Genomic DNA, 23341 nt, shown 5'->3' with positions numbered 1-23341 from the left:
CACTTCCCGCGGCAGGATACGCCACACGCGCCTCTGCCAAATAAAAACTCCCGGGTGGAAACTTGCTGCCTGTGTGAGTTCTGAAGAAAGAAGGAAGGAAGGAAGGAAGGGGTGGGGAATAAATATCTTTCCAGCAGTCTTTGTTTTCTTAATAAAATGCCACTTGTGCCTTGGCAAGCGCCAATAATAAGTGGCATCTCTTTTCGTCCTCCTGGAGTCAAAGACTTCGTAGTGCGAGCTGGGTCTTCAAAGCGGCCGGCGCCCCTGCTGAGCGCGTTTCAGTCTTGCAGCCCTGCTGCTGATCAAGGCGAGGTTCCCCTTCCCATCCGCAAATGCAGAGGGAAACGAGGCTCTGATTCAGCGCCAAGTTTATTTTCAGGGAGTTTACACAGGCGAGGCCTTTCCGTGCCTCGTATCTAATGCGAATCACTAGCCTACTGAGCAGCTGGATTGCGCCTTTGAATTTTATTTGTTTATTGAAAAAAGCACACTGAAAATAACTGGCAGAGGACAAGCGCAAACATGCTTTTAGCATGCATGAGGAAGAATTTATGCTGCTCTCCCATGATTTGTGAGAACTGCAAAAAGACAATGCAACTTAGTTGAGTTTTGGTTTTCGGTTTCTGTAGCTGTCCTTGTTACCAGGGAATCTTGATTCGGTGCATTCTCTGTATAAGTTTTATTTTATTTTATTTTATTCAATAGGTTTGTATAAGTTATATTCATTAAGTTTGTCATCCAAAGTAACTTACAACCAAACAAACAAACAGACAATAAACCCCACATAGATACAGTAAGCCTGCAACCTAAGGAAAGGAATAGCGTCGTAGGTAGAGCATTAGACTCTTAATCTGAAGATTGGACAAAAGATTCCTGCATTGCAGGGGATTGACTAGATGACCCTCATGGTTCCTTCCAGGTCTACAATTCTATGATAACTTAGCTGCGGGTTATGTTCTGGGGTGGGATTGCCAAAGTCATTTTCTCCAGAATCCTGACCCCTTTCCACCACCATTTTATTTATTTATTACCATGCTTGTAAAGCTAGATGAGCACAAATTAAATGTGCATAAATTGTGGGATTACTATATATTAAAACCAAGAGGAAAGAGAAATACATTAAAAGAATCCCACCCACTTCTAAAGGCTACACATAGTTTAAGGCCAACTTATAAAGTTTTTGCCTGGCGCCTGAAGACAAATGATGGCACCAGGCAGTCCTGCCTGGAGAGAGCATTCCACAAGCATGGAGTCACTGCAAAAAAGGCCCGTTCTTGTATTGGTGCCCTCTGGACCTCTTGTAGAGGAGGCACATGAAGAAGGGCCTCAGGTGATGGTCACCGAGTCCAGGTTGGTTCATAGGGGGAAGCGATCCTCGAAGTATTGCTGTCCTGAGCCATTTAAGGCTTTATAGGTCAAAACCAGCACTTTGAACTGGCTCCGGAAACTAATTGGGAATCAGTGTGGTTGGGCTATGATTGACGTCATTTGCTCAAACTGTATTGCCCCTGTGAGCAATTCTGCACCAGCCACTAAATTCTGCGCCAGCTGACGTTTCTGAACTGTCTCCAGACATTCTCACATATAATGTGTTGTGGTGATCTAACCTAGAGGCTAGATTTTTCTGGCTCTCTCTCTTCCCACTTCCCACCCTGTCAACCCCATACTGCCTATTACAATAACGTCTCAGACTATAACAAGGGGAACTCGCTGAAACAGTTCCTGTACCTATCCTGTGGGTGCCATTGCCAGTATAAGAGAAAAGGGGCATTTATGGGGAGTTCCAGCCCTTCGTTTTCTGTATGTTCTTTTGTTACCCATGAAAAACTTTTAATAAAAACATTTTTTAAAAAACCTTAACCACTTGTTCTCACTAGCCTAGCTACTGTACTGGAAGGCAGTTAAACACCACCTGGGAGGACACTCTCTCACTCACTCACACACACACACCACAAGCCAAAAGCACAATAATGTAATTACAGTTGTTTACATATTACATTTATTTTTTATTGTTTAGCCATTACAAAATACTAAAAACAAACTGAGACTTAGATACTGTCTTCCATCTGTAACACATTAACTTGGTGGACATCTGGGTAGATGTGCATAGAATTATGGCAGAGTATTTCAGAGATGGATGAAATCTAAAGAAAATTAGCTATGTTGCAATTTTATTGAAGTAAAATTGATCTGGACATATACAATCCTGTTGATTCAAACAGGATTTGCTGTACAATCTGAAAATGCTTAATGTTGAATTCAGTAGAACTGCTGAGTAAGGTCTACCAAACTTCCTTTGGTTTATGTTTATTTTTTGTAGTATACTGAACTATCAAAACCCTCCTGAGGTACAGATTCTAAAATTTCAAAGCAAAAATTCCATTTTATTTTTTTTAAAACAGTGTTCATACCATAGGTGTAGAGAAGTCAAACACACACCCTGAAAAAAGTCAATGAAAATGGTAATTGTAAACATTTTTTCTTCATTAGTATAGTAGTTATGTACAGCTGTTATTTTCCTGTTAACAAGGCTTTAGGGATTAGGTTTCTTGGCAGGACTTGCAGTATAGTAATGGAACACCATTTCTCTTGATTGTAGTGTGTAAAAGGTTTGTGCATATAACATTCAGAAGGCTTTAAAGAGAAAACCTTAGGCTTATTTTGTGTGTGTCCTCAAAATGTAAAAAACCCGAAACCGCTCCCTGCGAGTAGAAAGCTAGCATATCATGGATAAAGATTTTATTCTAGCATTCTCTCTGCTCATAGAATGTTAAAACATTAGCTCTTTGCAAGTGAATCACCCACATGAGAAAAATAAAACTATTCCAAATTCAGTTGTTGGTGTCACACTGCCTTTGGGTATTTATATGTATAAAACTAAAAAATACTGGTGTTTTTTTTTTTTTACAGATATAAAAAACCCCATAGTAGAATCATAGAATCATAGAGTTGGAAGAGACCACAAGGGCCATCGAGTCCAACCCCCTGCCAAGCAGGAAACACCATCAGAGCACTCCTGACATATGGTTGTCAAGCCTCTGCTTAAAGACCTCCAAAGTAGGAGACTCCACCACACTCCTTGGCAGCAAATTCCACTGTCGAACAGCTCTTACTGTCAGGAAGTTCTTCCTAATGTTTAGGTGGAATCTTCTTTCTTGTAGTTTGGATCCATTGCTCCGTGTCCGCTTCTCTGGAGCAGCAGAAAACAACCTTTCTCCCTCCTCTATGTGACATCCTTTTATATATTTGAACATGGCTATCATATCACCCCTTAACCTCCTCTTCTCCAGGCTAAACATGCCCAGCTCCCTTAGCCGTTCCTCATAAGGCATCGTTTCCAGGCCTTTGACCATTTTGGTTGCCCTCCTCTGGACACGTTCCAGTTTGTCAGTAAATGGACACTTTATAAGTATACTGATTTGAAAGCACATATATGTTTGATTTTGTTTTTATAATCATTATGTAACATGTTTTACTTGAATGCAAAAGTTATGGAAAGGATAAACAAGTTAATAAGGTGCTATGGGAGCTGTGCAGGTTATGGCTTGTTAAAGTCAGAGCCTTGAGTTACATGCGCAGAAGAAGATGCAAGGTCATTTAGAGAAGGTCATGTCTTCTCAGTGTCCAACATTACAGATGCTTCCCTTAATTTACATTTCCACTGCTTCTCACTATCCCCAGTTATCCATACATCCCGCCCTCCCTGCCAAACACATGTACATCATAGTCCAGCAATTATACTACAAACAAACTTTGGATATTGATAAGAACCAGTGGCGTAGCGTGGGGGGTGCCAGGGGTGCCGACCGCACCGGGCGCAACATCTGGGGGGGGCGCGAGTCCAGAGGGAAGGGACAAGTTCCTTCCTCCGCCGGGCTCCCTGCCGCCACCGCCAGCCTTGCGCCCTAGCGCGCGCGCCCCCCGCCGTCGCTGTGGCTGCGCTCCGCTCACTGCTCGCAGGAGGAGCAGCCGCTGCAGCAGCGCCGACGCCGCCACCGACGCCTGGCCGGGCACGGGCAGCCTCTGCACCCTGCCGCCGCCGCCATCCCCTCGGCCCAGCCACAGGCGGCGGCTGCTTCTGCCTCCATCCTCCTCCGGGCAAGCAGCGTTGTTTGCGCGGCAGCGCCAGCGGCAACTTGCAGGTTAGGGGTTGGGGGGCGCAAATTACTTGCCTTGCCCCGGGTTAGGGGGCGCAAATTACTTGCGTTGCCCCGGGTGCTGACAACTCACGCTACGCCGCTGATAAGAACTAGCAAATAAGAGAGTTTTGTTTAAAACAAGGCTTATAACTTATTAGGATGGGTGTAATAGTTTTTAGAAGTGAGGAGATATGCAGATAAATATCCTTAAGATGGTAGCTGTGCTGTCTTTACACATACCCAAAATTATTTTCAGATCAGCTTAATGAACTTATGCAGTTATGGGCCATGTGTTAAGGATGCAGGCTAGATAACAAGGCACAGACAATTGCTCTTCCAAAACAGATGAACTCATCCTTCTCCATCTATTTGCTTCATAATGATAGAATCTGCCTAACACATTTGGAGCTAGTTAGGGGTAATATGACAGCGCAGTTCAAACTCACTGATGAAAAAAAAAATATTTGGGTACCTGAACTAGGGATGTCCCATCTTCTTAAGACTGTTGGACAGTGGGCAGTGGTGGGGTGTGATAATGCCTTAGAACCCAGCTACTGGCTTCCAGGAGGGAGGTTCTGTGATGGAGTGAGATGGCACAAGCAGGATACATGAAATAAGAATGAGTTTGCCGTATTGTTTTTGGTCTGAGTGCAGATTCTGAATGGGTTGTCCATTAATACTGCTCATTTCAGAGCATTCTTTTCTTTTACATTCTGTAGTCTCCTACAGCACAACAGAACAGGATAATGAACAGCAATATTCAGTTCTTCACCAGCTGATATCATTTAATTGAATGGACAAGTTCATGTTATTTTAGTATCAACATTTCAGTTTTAGTACAACAAATCCACCTTACACCACCTTTTACTTCAAGAAGAAAAAGTATTATTCCCTGCTACTCTGGGTACTTCCAAATGGCTTTTATTTTTCCTTTTCTGGTGGGGGTGGGTGGGTAGGTGTGCAGCCAGGGATCTGACACCTGCAAGCCATATTGGGTCTGTCTTAATCCTCAGTAATTCCAATCAGGATGGTCTAGAGGAGATCAGAGAGGTAGGTTTGTCCAGAGAGTGGTGCAAATATAAAACAAAGCAACCAACGCTTACAACTTTGTATCTTCAAGTTTAGTTTTGTTTTTTACAGTTAGTGTTACCAGCAAATAGTGGTCAGTAACAAACCACACAACCAAAAACAAGAAGCTGCTTTAGGGATGAATTTCATTTTACTTTGTATTCAAATAAGTGTACATAAAGAAATGAAGCAGAGGGAAGAAAATAGAAATGGTTGGGACAATTGAATTTAGGGAATGGAAGGAAAGGTTCATTTATTTTGGGTATCATGATAAGGAATCTGAGGTGTGAATTGAGCAGAATGTAACAGATTTTTAGAAAATTAAGACAAAAGTAAAAGACTACCAACCATATCCAAGAAGTAAAAAATGCCCCAAAGGGTAGGAAAATCCCCCATCTGACAAATTATGCAAAAGGGTGTTGAAAATATTTTCTGTTGTCCAAAATGGCTGGCAAATCTATTTTGAGTCCTTCACTGAAAACCTCTTTTGACTTGTTTCCACGGCACTGAAAAATTCACTATAGTAACCGTAGCCAGGGGGGAATCACATCCTCAGGGGATATGAAAGCTCCTCTTAAAGGTAAATGGAAACATTTCTTAATCAAATTCATTTATCTTTTGATTGAGAACACTTGCAGCACAGAATTTGAACATGCATATAATGCTGCAAATAGGACTAATCTTACAAGGAAAACCAAAATACTTTGTTCCCAAGAAAACTCATGTGCATGCTGTAGAAGTTAAAATGAAAGGTAGATAAGGCTAAGAAAACCAAACAGGGACTGGTGCTGCATATGAACTCCTGTCCATAACAGGAGTTCTCATCTTATTGGCACACAACCTTCATGTCCTACCAGGTCTAACTTCAAACAGCTCTCCTAAAAGTCCTCTTTTCCATTTAATCATACACAGTGTGCTATTTTTGAGCTGTAATTCAGATGATACTGTTGAGGTGATCTTTCTTTTTGTGCTTTTATCCAGAAAGACATTCGCAGCATGTTTCAGAGCCATGCATTCTTCCCTTGCTCATTCCACTCTCCCCTAATCTCAGGGAGCAGATTAGAACAAAGGAGGTGGCACAGAGAGAGACTAGGAGATTGAGACACACACACACACACACACACACACACACACACAGAGAGAGAGAGAGAGAGAGAGAGAGAGAGAGAGAGAGAGAGAGAGAAGGGATTGGTTCTGCCAACATGCACCCCCCCCCGAGATTACCTCCCTCCTAAAGGAGTGGGGCCCTCAACGGCACACAGGTTCCCCATGATGAAACATGATGGTGGTTTCACCCTCTGACTCTTAACTACTCCTGTTCTCCCCTAAAGAAGTCTCTTCCCTCTGCCCAGTTCAATCTAAACTACACCCCAGCTTCCACTGCTTCTCTCACAAGGGGTTGGAGCTACCCTCTAATCCTGCTGACCCCCACCCCATGCTATACTCATGTACTTGTTTTTAAGACCAGTCGACTTCCGTGAAAGCTGGCTACAAATAAGTGAGGTTTAATCAGGGTGTTATTCTGCAAGCGACTACATCAGGTTGCTGAGGACCAGGATTAGTAATTGAGATGCAAGCATTCCGTGGGGAAAGCGTTAATGAACCTCCACAGGCAAGGTACTGCCTAGATTCTCTCTTTGTTCTGAGGCCAATCACTTTACCTGTACACTAAGGAGAAAAACGAGGACATTTCTGCTTTATTTCCTAAAATCTGGATGTAAAACCAACTGCTATTTTGTTCCCTGGGAACAATGATATTTCAAAAAACGATGAGGACCTTTAATTCAGTGTCTAGGATCCTTGCTGTGTCCGTCTTCATTCTGTGTACCACTACAGGGCAGAGAACAGTTAACACCTTTACAGGCAAGTAGCAAAACACTTTACTGATACCTACGTAGTTTCACATTTATTTTTAATTTGGACGCGGCACTGAACATTGCTCTTCAAAAATCTACTTTTACCTCGAGGACCCTTTATTTTCAGGACAACTCTTGTGATTCATCCTAGCTCATTGGCAATTATGGATTTAGTGCTTGGTGTTTTTTGGATATAGGATTCTGGGTGGCAAGTGAAGCAGCTTTTTATCATGAAGCACTTTAAAAAAGATGCGAACCAGGGTCATTATGCTATGTAAACTATAGACCAGAGAACCTGCCTTTGCAGAATTCTCTGAGAATTTGTGGATGTGGACGTTTTTCAGTTCTGTTTCTAGCTCTGGAATCCTGTGATCCCATTCTCGACTGGGGTGGTGGTGAGGTTAGCTTAGTAAGCAAGAGTGGCTAGATCAGTTGTGGAGAGGCTTTCAACAAGAGATGTGATGGATGGGAGTGAAGGATGTTGTGCCTGCAAATGTGTGTGCTGACCTTTGTTTTTAAAACAGTTGGTTGATGGGTCAGAACCATGAAAGGACCCAGAATACGGTCTTCATGGGATCACCATGCTGTTTAGCCTAATCAGTGGATAGGAACAATAAGACTGTGTAGCTCTTCTGTTACCACTGTAGTCAGATCAATATTTAAACACTGGTTTAATTTCTTATCGACCCTTATCATCTAGGCTGGGCTATGATTTCTGAATAATTAGAAATATTTGCTATTCTAAAAGTGTATCCTTAAAAGCTGAAAGCTTTTGCAGACAGCTGCATTCTGAATGAATTAAAACCAGTAAAAAAATTTTTTAAAATTGTCCAATAGCATCTTAGAGACCAACTACGTTTGTTCTGGATATAAGCTTTTGTGTGCATGCACACTTCTTCAGATACCTTAAAAACTTAGTTGGTCTCCAAGGTGCTACTGGACAATTTTTAATTTTTTTAAATTAATTTCAACTGCGTCAGACCAACATGGCTACCTACCTGAATTTAAAACCAGTAGTTTCATTACAGGGGTAGCCATTATGAATCCTATAAGATTGTAGCCTGTGTGGTGGTGGTGGTTGTGTAATCAGTATCATTGGTTCAGAATGTCAAGATTTTGTGAAAGAAAACTGAAGCTACATGCTTCTCCCTCTCCCATCCATGCTGCTGTTAAATACGGCTATTGAATAACACTGTGCCCTGAGCTGCTATTTGCTGCAGGAGGCCTGACTTATCTCATTATCCTTAATTTGTTCCAACATTAAAAAGTGCAGACTTTGAATACACAGCTAGTGTGCACAACTTTATTCCCAGACATTCTGCAGTAGCCTTCCAAATATTGAATTTTGCAGAATCATATTCATAACAGAATGACAAAGGAGAAAAGAAAAACAGGCGGATAGGGAAAAAGAAGGGTAAAAATGTGTTGGCATCACCCCAAAGGGGTGGACTTCTTTCGCATGCCACATTTCCACTGGTTACCTGCCACAGTATATATATCATGTGTTATTTAACCAATTATGTATACCATGTTTAATTTACTTTACCTGCTGTGTCCACACATTGTTAGCAGTTTTAGTCTATTGAATATATTTTTTTACCCAAGAACAATACTCCAAGACTGTAAGACATTTGATTCACATAACCTTTGTCATAGTCTCCAATGGATGTAGTAAATCAGTATTTCCAAGAATCATGATATATTCCTGTTGCAAATAATCTGTGTTACAAACTTGGAAGTTTTCTGCTACTGCTAGTTGACAGGATAGCACTTTAATTTTCAGAAATACAGTATGTTTGCTTGCACAGGTACCACAAGTACTGCCAAGGTGATAATCAGTCCATAATAATAAACCTAGTAATCATCTTCTTACGGTTATACTGTACTGGAAATTTCAGCTTGTAGCTGGTTAAAAGAATCCATCCAACAAAACACATTTTAATTAGTTTAATGGCAGTCTAATCCTTGTGTTTGGAAGCTATGGAGCAGTAAATGCTAATTTGTAAACATTTTCTGAATTGTCCCTAGCAACTCTACACAGGGGAATTGTCCTTCTCTGAGTACTGAACTCTGTGCTCTGAACTCTAGGCTGTAGGACGGGTGGGATAGATTTTGAATAAATATAACAGCAGCAGCAGTAGCAGCAGCAGCAACAACAACAACATTACAACATAACAATACATAATAATACAGGATTTTAGCAAATGTACGTATAGGATTGCTTATCACACTTGGATTTCCTCCCAATCTTCCTGATTGATGTACACATAGTTGCAAAGAGATCCCGTTTTGCTACAGACTTGGCAATATATTATTATTATTATTATTATTATTATTATTATTATTATTATTATTACCCCACCCATCTGGCTGGGTTTCCCCAGCTACTCTGGGCAGCTCCCAACAGAATATTAATAATAATACTAATAATAATAAAGTGACAAAACATCAAACATTAAAAACTTCCCTAAGTTTCCCTGCTTAGCGTTAGACATAGAATACCAAAGCAAGTTGAAAGAAAATTTATTCTTCCTTCAAAAACATGAAATAGAAATAAATAAAGATTTAAAATGTTTAAAGTTACTTCTGTCTTTACATTAATTCTTGTACTTCTTGTTTATCGGCCTGGCTGTCATTCTACTGGGTCTCCAGATTACTAAAATCTTTTGAATTTTTTATTAGAGGACATGAAAAAATAGATTAGACCTAGACATACTCATTCTTACCGTAAATCAACTGAAATTCATCGGCTCTACTTTAAGCATGATGGGAAATCTGGATCCAACCTAATCTGTTTGAACACACACACACACAAACACAACAACAACAACAACAAAACAGTGGCTGGTCACCTGCAGTTGTTCCCAAGTACATAGATAGGTGAGTGCTTTTGAAAAATCACCTACTGTGTCACTAATTCCTATATCACTCTGTCTTTCTCTGCAGAGAAAGGTCTCTCCTTGCTCAGCTACCATTTATGCAATTATACTATAGACAAAAATGTGAACAAAATGGTTGCCTATCGAAAGTCGTATGAAAAGGAAACACTATGTGGAGGGTGGATTCCATGGAGGACTTGCACCAAAACCTACTACAACGAAGAATATCATCCTGTCACCGTCCCAGAGAGTATGAATCTGACCGATTGTTGCAGTGGGTATGAGCAAGTTGGTCTCTACTGTGCCTTATGTAAGTATTCAATGAAAAATGAAAATTAGAAGAACTGCAAAAATACAACACTAGAATACCTGCAGATGCAGCTTTGAGTCAGCTCACTCTAACCTGGGCATGTGGGCTTTCAACACAGGGGGACATGAGACAAGTTAGCTTTGTACACACTTAACCTATACCAGAACTGTAACTTTTGCATATAGGCTCTCTTTATGTGGCTGTGTGTCAGCCACAGTAATCATTACAGTTTATATGTGTCATGAGGGAAGCTGTTGGGGCCCAAAGCTTGCTCTTGGGTGAACTATCAGCACATAGGTAATCTTCATGCTCAGACTGTGTATGAACAAGTCTCAGCGAAACCTGTGGGTTTCAGCTATTTTAAGGGGAAGTGTTCACAGGTCAGATCAATTATTAAATTATTACTGCTCTGGCAGCTGAGGTTCAAATAGATCTGTATAAAACAGCACGCCATTTGTATCTAAACTCTGTTTTGAGTTGAAAAGGCTTAGTAAAGACAACCTGCTTTCAGATTAGGCTGTGGACATTTTGTTGTTACCTGCTTGATGATTATATCCAAAAGATGTGTTGCATTTTGTATGTCTCGTATAACACTCACTCACTTCTGTTATCACTGAGCTCATATTAACTCAAAGATCTTTTTAAAAAGTATCATCATCATCACCATTAATGGTTTTTATTTAGTTTTAAATGGGGTGGCTTTGCTTTGGGGGGGGGTATTTAACAAAAATGCACAACTAAGCAGCAACACAAAGCAGAACATATTCTGTAGGAACAAAATTTCCATTAGCCTGAACAAGGAAGCGCTGTCTCTCAATCTGCCCTCCCATAAAAATAATCTGTCAAGGAAAAGGAAGTAGAATATTTTACATGAAAGGTTAACACATCCCTGCCTTAGCATCTATGAAGGCAAAATAAATTAAGAGAACCATTCTGAGGCCTGCCTCTAAAATAGTAATGCACTGTGGGTTAAACCACAGAGCCTAGGACTTGCTGATCAGCGGTCGGCGGTTCGAATCCCCGCGACAGGGTGAGCTCCCTTTGCTCGGTCCCTGCTCCTGCCAACCTAGCTGTTCGAAAGCACGTCAAAGTGTAAGTAGATAAATAGGGACCGCTCCGGCGGGAAGGTAAACGGCGTTTCCGTGAGCTGCTCTGGTTCGCCGGAAGCGGCTTAGTCATGCTGGCCAAATGACCCAGAAGCTGTACACCGGCTTCCTCGGCCAATAAAGCGAGATGAGCACCGCAACCCCAGAGTCATCCATGACTGGACCTAATGGTCAGGGGTTCCTTTACCTTTACCTTTAAACTCCCAAGCTCAGTTTAGAATGGCCTTAGTGATTCCAAGTTTTCTTGAAAAGTGATCTGGGGGGAAAGAAGAAGGGGGAAGGAGAGAAGCGATCTTGGAAAAATTCCTTTATTTTGCAGGAGTCTCATCTCCATTTGTAACACTGGTGCAGGCACTCTTGTGTTTCTGAAAACATATATGTGTATTGTCATATTGCTCCCTGGGAACAGGTTTCCAGCACTTGTGATGGTGGACAGCTGCTTGAAAATTGAACTGTTTGCCCCTCAAACAATTGCACTTGGGAACATAAGAATGTTGTGGACAATAAAACATTGTCTTCTTTGGTAGAAACAAATTGATCCAAATAAAGAAAATGTTTATCAAATGAATGGAAGCTTAGTAAGGTGGTCTGGTCACATAGTTTATAGCAGTTGGCCAGTGAGATTAGGGGCTTGGCAATAAAAATAAAATGTGTTTTGTGAATCTGCCTACAAAGAATATGTCATTATTGTTAATGTCATTTCATAGTAAGCAAAAGAGCTGCAGTCATGTGCAGCAATAACTATTGCAAAGGTGCCTACAAAGCAGCTGGGCTTGTGTGGTCCATTGAATGCTGACTGTACGTATGCAAATTCTTTTCTAGCTGGAGAAGAGCATCTGAGAGAAATGCTGGCTGAGTCATAAACTAGCTCATCATTACAAGCTTAACAAAATTATATTCTGAGTCACAGAATTGTAGGGTCATCTAGTCCAACCCCCCAATCAGACAATTAAGAACTTCAGTGACATGAGCTTCTACTCTAAATGTGGACAGGCACCTAGACAGAAGTTGCCCTAGGGTCCTGGTGGAGCAGAAGCTCTTATTGTCGTTAGGTTAAAGAAGCTTTCTAAATTCTGAATTTCTTACTCATTAGGGCTGTCCCATTAAGCTTCAGCAGCGCGTGTTTCATTTGTCTCCTTCAGACCGTTCTTTCTAGACCTCAGAGCCTTAGTCACAGCTTCTGTGAATGGTAATGCACTGTCTAGACATGGTCTTAAATAAATGATGAAAAGAGGAAGTTGACAACTAGTGAGATGAATTAACAGCATGTCACTAAACTACGGTTAATGTTTTCTCTTATGTTAGAACCCAGACAAAGCTAGTTTGACTAAGTGATTGGAGCTCAGAGTTCTGTGGGGCTCTTCGGTGAGAATTTTCCCTTGATACATTTTCTGCAATCCCACTGGAAACCATAATTTACTTCTGCTTGGATGGCAGACTAAGGACCAATTCACACTTTATGTAGCAAATAAGTTTCCTGTTTCTCCGCTCTGTGCTGCCACACACACATTCTAATGTCAGAATAGGGAACATATGCTTTGCTTAAACTGTAAGCCTGTAGGCAAGGCTGTGTTATCTTTTATCTGTGTACAGTGTCTCATTCTCATGGGCTATTGGTAATAAATACTATACTAGTGCTGCAAATCCTGCTAAATTAATTAACACATAGGGAGAGTGAATGCTCACAAGGAAGCTGTGGATTTTTGATGCATATCCACTGCATAAACATGGTTCTCCTTGATATGGTTCACCTATAACAATATTATAGGTGATTTTCAGGAGACCAGCAGTGAACATGCAACAAATACATCAACCTCAAAAAATATGGACCAGCAAGTGGTGACTCTCTCTCTCTCTCTCTCTCTCTCTCTCTCTCTCTCTCTCTGTGGTTTATATAGGAAATCTGATCAGATATTTATGAAATATTCACTGTTTTTCTTCATCAAAAACAGTAACATTAACCCTGATGGTCTAAAGTTTTTCAAGGCAGTTTACAGATTTAAAATAGTTCTAAAAATAAATAATAAAGCACAATAAATGTTACAAGCGCTTTGTCATTCCATTCTCCTTATATTAGTTATGATGGAGCTTTCATGCATGTATACCGTACACATTTTTGCCACCCTTGTGAGTAAATCAGGAAGGCTTCTACTCACCAAAGGAACATGTCAACTGATTTCCACCTTTTAAGCAGTTGCTTGACAGATGGCTCGCTCTGGGAGTTGCACGTATAACAATTATAGCTTGATAGACTTTGACAGGGACATGTTGGATGTCTGTCTTTGTGTTTGGCTGATGTAAGAATGAAGACCTTGACATTTCAGATTAATGCTTTCTATGGCTCTGAGCCAGAACTGGTACACAACCCGGTTCCTTGCACTGATTTTTCAGGGTACTTTTGTGGCTGTGACTTGTTACATGTTTGTGCCATCATTTGCAGATTACATAGGCTGGATCTACAGGCATGTTTATTTAGCTTGGACACCTGCTGTTTCCTCTCAGCCATACCACACATTTACAACACATGACTTTGCTCAGAGGTGGTTTTAGGCGTGACTGGTGAGGTTGCACTGGGCACCCCGCTGCAGGGGGCACCAAAACAACGCTTTAGAGCGGTGTGAGGAGGTGAGGGTGCCAAATTTTAGTGTCGCTGAAATTTGAGGGCCCAAAGTTGACCACTGCTTCCCCCAAAGATTCATGGGAAGTGTAGTTTGTTAAGAGTGCCAAGAATTGTACATCCCTAAGGGGTAAACTACATTTCTTATGATTCTTTGGGAGAAAGTTATGTGTGTTAAATGTGTTGTAAATGTATGATGTTGTTCCCAAAGGAGCAGCTGTCCAAGCTGTATCCAGTGTTGTTATGAGGAAGATAGAATAGCTTTAATGAAAACAAATGATGGCTAAGATCCAAAGTACTCAGTGAGTTTCTTGATTAATAGTCCTCCTCCCCAGTCTCCAAAGAAAGACATTCAATAGCATCTTGAGGTATGGCATGGTGGGGTAAGCAGTGCATGTGTACGTGTGGTGGGAAGAGAGGAATAAAAAAATCCTGCTAAGCCATACGCAAGCTCTTGGACATGCCTAAAGTAGAACTTTAAATCCTTGCCAGTAGATGCAAATTTTGTTGTTAAATGTCTTGTTCTGTAGCCCTAAACAGTTCCAGTGAATTTGCCTCAAGACCTGGTGCCTGTCCAGCAAAGGAAATGGAAGCGTTAACTATTTCATGCACATTGGATTTGGATTGTCCAGAACCTAAAAAATGCTGCGAGACATCAAAAGGCACTGGCTGTTCTGATCCTGTATCAGAAGGTACAGTACTGACCAACATTTACCGCCTTCTGACAGGTCTGTGATCAGAAATGTGATGGTGAGGCATGCCTTAGAGTGCACACAGTGCAACAATGCAGGGCAGTCGAGCCTCGATGTAGGTAGACTAATATCCTTAACATTATTCAATTGTATTTGTTATTAATAATAGGCATTGTAATTTTATGCAAGGCTAGTGCTTGTCTGTCATCCCAGTGCCTTTGCATACATTGGTCAGAACACTGGAAAGGGAAAACAGGCCTTCTTCTTAGGAAACAGGCAGTTTGTTAACCCTTATACTTTCACAAGGAAATTTCTAGAAGGGACCTGAAATATTCATGTGTCTGTGGCCTTTCCCTCCAGCAAAAACAGCCCTTTATCTACTGAAGGTTGCAGTTTTATGTAAACACTTACCTGGGTCTTCTGAGTACTCATGCATGGGATAGTTTTGTATGGTGGTGGAAGGAAAAGGCCATATCATATTGTCTGTAGCAGCACAAAGTCTAATTCCTAATTTATTTAACAGGGAAACAAATTTGCCTTAACTGGATGAGTAAAAGATTATGCTTCTCAGATAGCCTTCCTTTTAGCTTTTAGAAGAGTGTCACTGATCCGAACACTTGAAAGACTGAAAGGGAGATAGAACAATTGTATGCATATTTACTTAGAAATAAGTCCCATTCAAATCAATGGGACATTTCCACAGGGCATAGAATTCCAGCCTTAATGTATGTTTAGGTGGAACTTTGAAAAGCCAATAAAAAGAATTAAAACAAGTTTATAGAATCTAAAACAAATACAGTACAGTACATGATTGCTCAGGAGCTATACTTTTGATAATCATTTAATAGTTGAGACTAAGAAATCAGAAGGATGTATCACTGATTTGCTGAGCAGATTAAATATGGCTGTTGTAAATGAAAAGTCCACTGTGATAACTGAAAACCTTTCCATTAATATAATGTTAACGCTCCATATAAATGGTTTCCTCTCTTCAATTCCAGAGCAAACAGTGCCAAGATACTGGTATGATGTGTCAGTCCTGGTGAAAATGGATTTTGATGAGTTAAAAAGAGTGGATCCAAAACTTCTGAATCATTCACGGCTTCTGCACTCTATGGTATGAATAAACACAGTAGTCTTCATTCTAATACATACACTTCTGCTGATTCTGTTGTAATGGTGCAACAGAACCTAAATAGGTTCTATGACTACCATCTACTGGAGAAGGCACAAATCATCAGAAAAGACATCTGTACTTCCTCCTTAAGACGCATGCACTCCTCACATTAAAAGGCATAGGCTCCTATAAGTACATGCATGCGATCTTCTTTTCATTCCTTTTCATTCTACTCAAGATACACCTGAAGAGGCACATAAGGCTTCCCCTTAAATATATAAGCTTGCAAATACCCATATTCTCTCTCCCTCTGACCTTTTGCTCTCAACGCACAGAGCCAGACTTTTACTCTGCATGAATCTTGATCAAAAGCAGGGTTTGCTTGTGAGTATTTTCACAACCAGCTAAGCAGCAAATGCTTGGTGTGCAGAATGTAATTAGCAAAAACTTGGCGTGCCAAAGGCAGAACTATTATGTGTTACGTTATAAATCTGGCTTCTAAGATCCCAGAGTTTCAGTAGCAGGTTCAAATTAACCCCTTACATGTTTAAAGCATGAATAAGAAAGTTGCAGGACCATGCCAGCTAGCCCATCCCTTGCTGCCAGAGCACTTGAAAGCCATGCTACCACTGGCCACATCATTGAGCAAAGTGGCTCTAGGCACGCACTGTGATGCCCATACAAGGGTGATTTGGGGGTCAAGCTTGTGGCCTTTATTTCTTGACTAATTTTGATTGTACTATTTCCTCCATGTGTGTTTAACACGAAAGGATTAATTGCATGACTTAAGTTTCACACAGTTATGTAATATATAAAAAGAGTTTCTTCCTTTTACAGATTACTGGCGCACTATGGCCCCTGGATGTCTCAGTGTATCATATTCGTACAACACAGGCAGAACCCTATACAGAGACATTGGTTTCCCGGGTTCTGATTGGACTGCAAGAGCTGGTTCCATTGGCAAACGTTTCTTCTTTGTTGAAGGACATTGTGATGCGAGTGTATGAAGTTATCGACATAGTTGTCCAAGGTTGTAACATTTTAAATATATCTGCCATTTGCATAGTTTTGAGGAAAGAGTTACGTAAAGCTTTATGAACTTAACTTACAAATGAGAAATAGGACCCTCTGTAAGGTACTTTGTAAACATGAGAAACTGGGATCCTTAGGCCAAAGAGGAAATTGTGTGGATCCCATGTATAATTTGCAATGTGTGGGTGACATTGACAAACCACTCTTTCACACTGTGAGACTTTCCAGAAGCCCTTTTTGTTTTAGCTTCCAGCTGCACAAAATACTCTCAAGATTCTGCTCAAGGATTTATATCAACTGCTAAGTAGTCTCAAAGTTAGCTCACATTTAAATAGCTATTTTGGGATCTGGCCTAGCATGTTATTTTATCTGTGGGGTTGTTGTTTTTTGTGTGTGTGTCAAAACCAAGAAGTTTGTAAAGCCTCTCTTTTACATTTAATTTCAGCAAAAGGAAATAAATGTTCTTAAGCAGAATTCAATGTCTGCTGCAGACAAGAAATTTGTATTAACCCAGGAGTTCTCATAAGGATACTTCTGAGAATGAATACAAATGGATACACATTTTAAGCAATCTACCAAAGTATAAAGTAGTAGGAAATTTTGGTCAAATAAAATGTGCTTTGTTTTTCAATTTGTATTTTTCCCTTCTGGCTATAGCAAGTCCTTGAGAAGTTTTACAATAAAATCTATTTAAACCCAATTAAAAGCCACATAGGCTATAAAATAAAAATGAGTGGCATAGAATAAAAAGAACATTAAACAAGCAGACCATTTTATTGCACCAAAAGCCTGAGGCGGGATGGGGGAATGCTTTTTAAAAAATTTGTTGTGAAAGAAGAGCCTCACTCAGAACCACAGAAGATGGTACTGAGGCTGGCTAATATAACTGATATAACTGCCCACACTTTCCCATCTATCAATCACCTGAAATTAGGAAGCCAGGTGACACATTTTCCTTTGCTCACAATGGTTTGAATTTAAGCTACGTAGACAAAGGAACAGGGGTTTGAAGGCACCACCGATCAGTTTGCCTCTGTAAACCCCTCTTCCTTTGCCCAGGCACTTTGAAATCAAATTGTGTGGCAAGCACATGAGGTTGTAGCTATGACTTCACCAACCCAACCCAAAATATCGCACATAAGGGGGTGGGGAAAGCAGCCTTGTAGGCCTTGTGGGTATAAGCTGTACAGCATCTGAAATGAAGGCATATAGAAGAATGCAGGGGCTGATTCCATTATTATTAAAAATGCAAGATACTGTGTTTTCTAAACTCAAAATCTGCTGCTACAGTCTTCTTTGTGCTTCCACTTCTCACAATATAGTGGTGGTGGTTGTGGATGTTTTTTTAAAATAAAAAAAAAATCTAAAGTCTGCATCAGCCTTAAGAAACAAATATAACAAGGCAGAGCTACCACTGAAAAGGTCCTGCTCTTTGTATTCATCAGCCTTGCTTTCAAAGATTGGGGCATTTAATCAGGGACTGTCCTGAGTACATGAACTTATGGAAGGGTACATAAGGACAAGATTAAACCAAGTCAAGCTAAATACATATGTTACATAGCTGCCCACTGCATCTGAACATTCTTTGAAGTAAAAATGAACAGCATTATAACTTCCCATCTATAGGCCAAATGTTAAACTGAAAATAGGTAAATGTTAAACAAAGGCAGGTGTAAGTGGACAAATGCAAAAGCACACATTATTGCCAGCAGAGACAGTGATCAGGGATGATGGGTGCCTTACATTGGCTACTCCTGATGCATGCAGATGCCGATTTGAGCCTTCCCTTGCTCACACTTACATAGCCAAAACTACCAACAACACACAGGCGAGGGCATGGATGAAAAGAAAAACGCCACAATTTTTGTTGCGGGTTCCATTTGTTCAATGAATAGTTAAAGCGAGCACTTCTGAAGAGGGGAGTTCTGGGAATTGCTTTGTAATTCTGTCTGCTTTATTATTCATTTAGATGCCACAGACTCTGGTCCAGATTCAATGTTCTATTTAAAATAAGAAATTCTTCTGTTTCAGCTACAAATTCAACATCTGCATCACAAGAATTCAGCAGACCAGAGGATTCAAAATGCTGTAAGTTACATTTTCTTTTTAAAACTATTAAATTTTGCATCCACTTTGTCTAAGGGAAATAGTGCATGGCCGCCTTTTGGCTCATTTTTTCTCAGAGGCAGCATGGAGTAGAGCACCACACAAACAAAAAATAAGTCCTAAATGAACATAGAAGGATATTTTATTTCTCTCCTGAAGTCTGCCTGAGTTCTGATATCTACAGTGACATCTGGTGGCTTGTATGAAGAAATCAGCCATCCATTCCATTACAGATTTCTTTTTTCACAGACTTGTTTAATTCCTTTTTCACTGTGAAGAAAACTAATTGAATGTGCATGTGCATTACTTGTTTTCTCATCACATGACGGCTCAATACAGCTGAATGTGCAAACTGTAGAATGTGTTTTAATAGGTAGGAGAGGTTATATTTATTGCAATTTATCCCACCAGGTGCCCATGCATGTGGGCTGAACAGAATTTAAAGTCCCATACTTAACAGCAGAATGTAAGTACAGTGGTACCTCGGGTTAAGTACTTAATTCGTTCCGGAGGTCCGTACTTAACCTGAAACTGTTCTTAACCTGAAGCACCACTTTAGCTAATGGGGCCTGCTGCCACCGCGCCACCGGAGCACAATTTCTGTTCTCATCCTGAAGCAAAGTTCTTAACCTGAAGCACTATTTCTGGGTTAGCGGAGTCTGTAACCTGAAGTGTATGTAACCTGAGGTACCACTGTATACAGAAATAGGCTGTGAACAGGGCCGGATTTAGATGAAGAGAGGTCCTAGGCTACTCCACTTTTGAGGCCCCTCCCCATAATCCACCCTCACAACTAGAACAAAATGGAAGAGTGTTATAAACAAAATTGAGTGAAGCTAAGGATGATGATGGGTATTTAAAATTATACAATTCACAATATCTCCTCTAAAGGACATATTATTGTTAAATACCATGGTGATTTTAAAAAATGCATAAAGTTAACACTGAAAAACTTTTGCAATAACTGAACTTTGTAAACCTTTTGTGGCCTGGGCAGGCCATGTCTTGTTCCTCTCTAAGGAATCCAGTTCAGACTTCATGGCATTTAACCATGGCTCAACATCCTCTGAGGTTAAACTTTGGACCGCTTGGAGGCTTGAAGGTTCCCAAACCTTCTCTGAGTTACTAACAACAGCTGTATCTGCCATGATACCACCATCTGTTGCCACCCTGGAACTTTTCTTTATTAGAGCCACTTTGTTTTGTACGATTCTTTGCAAATGAAGGAAAACAACTTTTCTGCTTGTATATGTTGATAATATAATTTTGGTTACTGAGGACAAATAAGATTGTACAAAAACAAGATTGGGTGCAGGCCTGGCCAGGACATAGGTGTCCTGACTGTGACAAAGGTGACCTGTGTCCTTGCTTGCTTGATTAAAAGCTGTTGGGAACTCCAAGGTCCCTGCTCTCCCCTCTTATGGTCTTTGTACTGGACCTGGAGACTCCAATAGAGAGCATTCCATGTCAACAAGGAGGGCAAGTGGGCACTCTATCAAATAACAGGACAGGAGTTACACAGAGCAGGGCCTTTTCACTGCTGGTGCCCATTCTATGCTTCACTCTTTCCAGACCTGCTCTCTTTTGGCCTGTATTTTGGAGCTTTATAATTTAGGAAGACTTTGGAAGAACTGATTGACAAGTCTTACCAGTCGCTGACGTATGAGCAGATTTTATTTGCTGCTATTCTGGGCTTCTGGTGCACCAGGGTTTACACCAGGCTAATAGAGTTGGCCAGGATGCCAGAAGGGATACAATTTATGAGCTTTCTCCATTATCTGCACAGCAGGGCGTGTTCAGTCAACAGTACAAAGGCTGAGCTAAAGCATTCCCTGCTGGTTACCTGCTTTCAGCAATAGAGGTCACTGTTTGGTAGTACCCAATTGGTTAGGTGTCAGATTCTAGAGCTCCCTATTGGTGGCTCTTAGGTAATTCACAAAATACAGAGTCCATTTATAAAACACAGTGTTCATTCATAAAGCAGTAACATAAATCTCCATCGCTATATACTGGGTGTATATTTCAGCGGTTGAATGTACAAGTTTATGGCCATGCTGTAGTGTAGTGCTTATGCGACTGTGAATAAAAGGTGGCTGGGCTCATTGTCTCGGGGAGAAGAGGTGACAAAATTGATTTCCAATAAGTGCCCCCCTTATTTCCATTGCAAGTCATTGAGTCTGTACTCTGAATGGTTACACCAGGGACCTAGAAGGTGCAGGGCTTGTCACAGTCTCATCAGGGCTGACCTTAAGGTCTTGCTTCTGAGGCATGTACAAAGTATCAGTGAACAAACTGACCACATGAGAAAAAAATTGTGACATTGGGATATGTGTAGATCTCCACTGTGAGGTAAATAGAAGTCACCCTAGGGTAGAAAACTAGCTGTCTGAATTCACCTTAGTTCCAGCAAAGCAAACAATTCATTATTGTACATACCACCGTTCAGTAGAAATTTGCCAGGCAGTTTACGTAAAATGATACCATTAATACATAATTACATAAATGAAACCAATTCATAAACTAGATAATGCTGTTGTGACTTTGGGACAGTAGTCTGTAGGATTCCTGAGTCTCTTCTAATCCCTGGGGTCCTAGATCCAGCAATGGTTCAAATCTAATGGAGGTCAGGCCAGTTTGTGTGTGTGAGAGAGTTAATGGTCCAAAGGACCATGGTTAGTATAACAAAAGAAGTTGCTCAGTGTCCAGGGGCAAATGCATGGCCCCCCTCCCCCACCTGTCTGGTGAGAAAGACAAAAGCCAGAGCGTGTAACACCTGGAGGCTGGTTGCAGGCAGAAGCTGGGGTCAGAGCCATGCTTGACTTCTGCTGGAATCCAACTCTAACTATGGGAAGTTAGAGTTAGGAGTTATGTGAGCTAGAAACTGGATGCAAAAATGCTGGAAAGACAGAGAGAGAGACATGGCTGATGTCTACTTGAATTCAAGGCTGCACCTATGGGAGAAACAAGACCTTCTTGGGGTGTTAATTATGTGATCCCCTCCATCATAGGCTGAAGTTGTATACATGTGTAAATAAACCATATATCATAAAGACACCACAGTCTCTGCTATGGCTTATTCCAAGGAAACCAGACCCTGAGTATAAGCTTACTGCTCAGAGACCGGGGTAGCATGCAGCCATACTTTTGGTCTGTAAATATACTTGGCCATTTTGAGGCCTCAGACTGGTACACAAAAGCTTCCTTGATAAAGTTTTCTGTATTGAAAACTTTGTTTCTTGCAGCAAAATATCATTTTGAGAAATGTGAGTTCTCTAGCAATGAAGTACTGAAGATTTTGTCTTTTCTACATAGTTGGTTTTTGCCTGAAGAATTCTAATGGCTTGCATAATTGCTTATTCTGCTGTAGATTTAGCCACTTCTTTAAGCTAATTGAATCAAGAAACTTACATTTGCATGAATGAGTAAACATGACGCTGTTGAATATTTAACTCCTGTCAAGACATGGCATGTGGTTTCCACAGTCCTGCATACCGCTACTATTTATGTAACAGAACTCCTGTGAATTTGCCTTTTAATACAGCGCTGAATAATGTTTCAATTGCAGAATTCAGAATGCATTTATTAAAGAAGTCCCCCTCAAAATAATATGATATAAATCTTCAACATTTTATATTACTTTAACTTCTTAAGAAATGTAGATGTATTCATCTTGTGACAATCCATGTTGGCCCAAGACATTTTGGTGCTTGAAGTGGCTCACAGATTTTGCCTCCCCCACACTAGGGGTGACACTTTGGAAAAGTCTTGTTGCTCCAAATATACACCAATTCATCTGAAGGAAATCATTTCACCCTGCTGCATGGCAGGACTGTCATTGGTAGCCAAATACTTTGGATGTGAGAAATAGAATGGTGTTCAGCTTAAGGACTTTTGTGTGTGTTTTTTATACTACTTTTGTATGACACAGGGATGCTGCCACAAGTCAATCTTGTATTAATTTTGTAAAAATAAAATAAAAATGACATGCAGTTTCTCGATCTCATTATAGTGATGTCTTTTCCAGATGTTGTAATGCATTTCTTCACATTCTCTTATTCCCTGAGTAGCCCAGAGATTAAGATCAGCTTTATAAGATCTCTTTCCTTTGGAGGAAAGAGCCCTGGACCCTCTTGTGGTTTGCAGCATCTGTCTATTTAAAAATACATATAAGTTGGGCAGATAACAAGCTCCTAGAATATTTTTGTCAGAAACCAAAACCATTAATTCTGAGCCCCCTATTTCCCTTTTCATCACTGTGCCCCTAACAATCTGGAGGGTCAGCTATTACTCTGACCATTCAACCCTTGGGGCCAAAAGTAAACAGTCCCACAAGTCCTTCATATGCATGGAAGCAATCCTGGATCATTAGGGGCTTGGGATACATTTTATATTGACTATGTACTTTGCTGACTTCAGCTG

At 40.7% G+C, this 23341-nt stretch overlaps 1 protein-coding gene across 1 annotated transcript in view; it reads left to right on the top strand.

Annotated features, from left to right (window-relative positions):
• Positions 1 to 6384: 6384 nt before the first annotated feature.
• Positions 6385 to 23341, top strand: part of UMODL1 (uromodulin like 1) — a 38333-nt gene continuing 21376 nt past the window's right edge. Inside the window, exons 1-6 of the mRNA XM_081199135.1 lie at positions 6385 to 7070; positions 10010 to 10252; positions 14506 to 14667; positions 15669 to 15784; positions 16622 to 16814; positions 18848 to 18904. Coding sequence (XP_081055261.1) covers positions 6959 to 7070; positions 10010 to 10252; positions 14506 to 14667; positions 15669 to 15784; positions 16622 to 16814; positions 18848 to 18904 — 883 coding nt within the window. The 5' untranslated portion in view covers positions 6385 to 6958. The remainder of the gene's footprint in view (positions 7071 to 10009; positions 10253 to 14505; positions 14668 to 15668; positions 15785 to 16621; positions 16815 to 18847; positions 18905 to 23341) is intronic.

Source organism: Podarcis bocagei, assembly GCF_964188305.1.
Source record: "Podarcis bocagei genome assembly, chromosome: 6".
Taxonomy (NCBI): Eukaryota; Metazoa; Chordata; class Lepidosauria; order Squamata; family Lacertidae; genus Podarcis; species Podarcis bocagei.
This window is presented reverse-complemented; position numbering and strand designations above follow the sequence as displayed.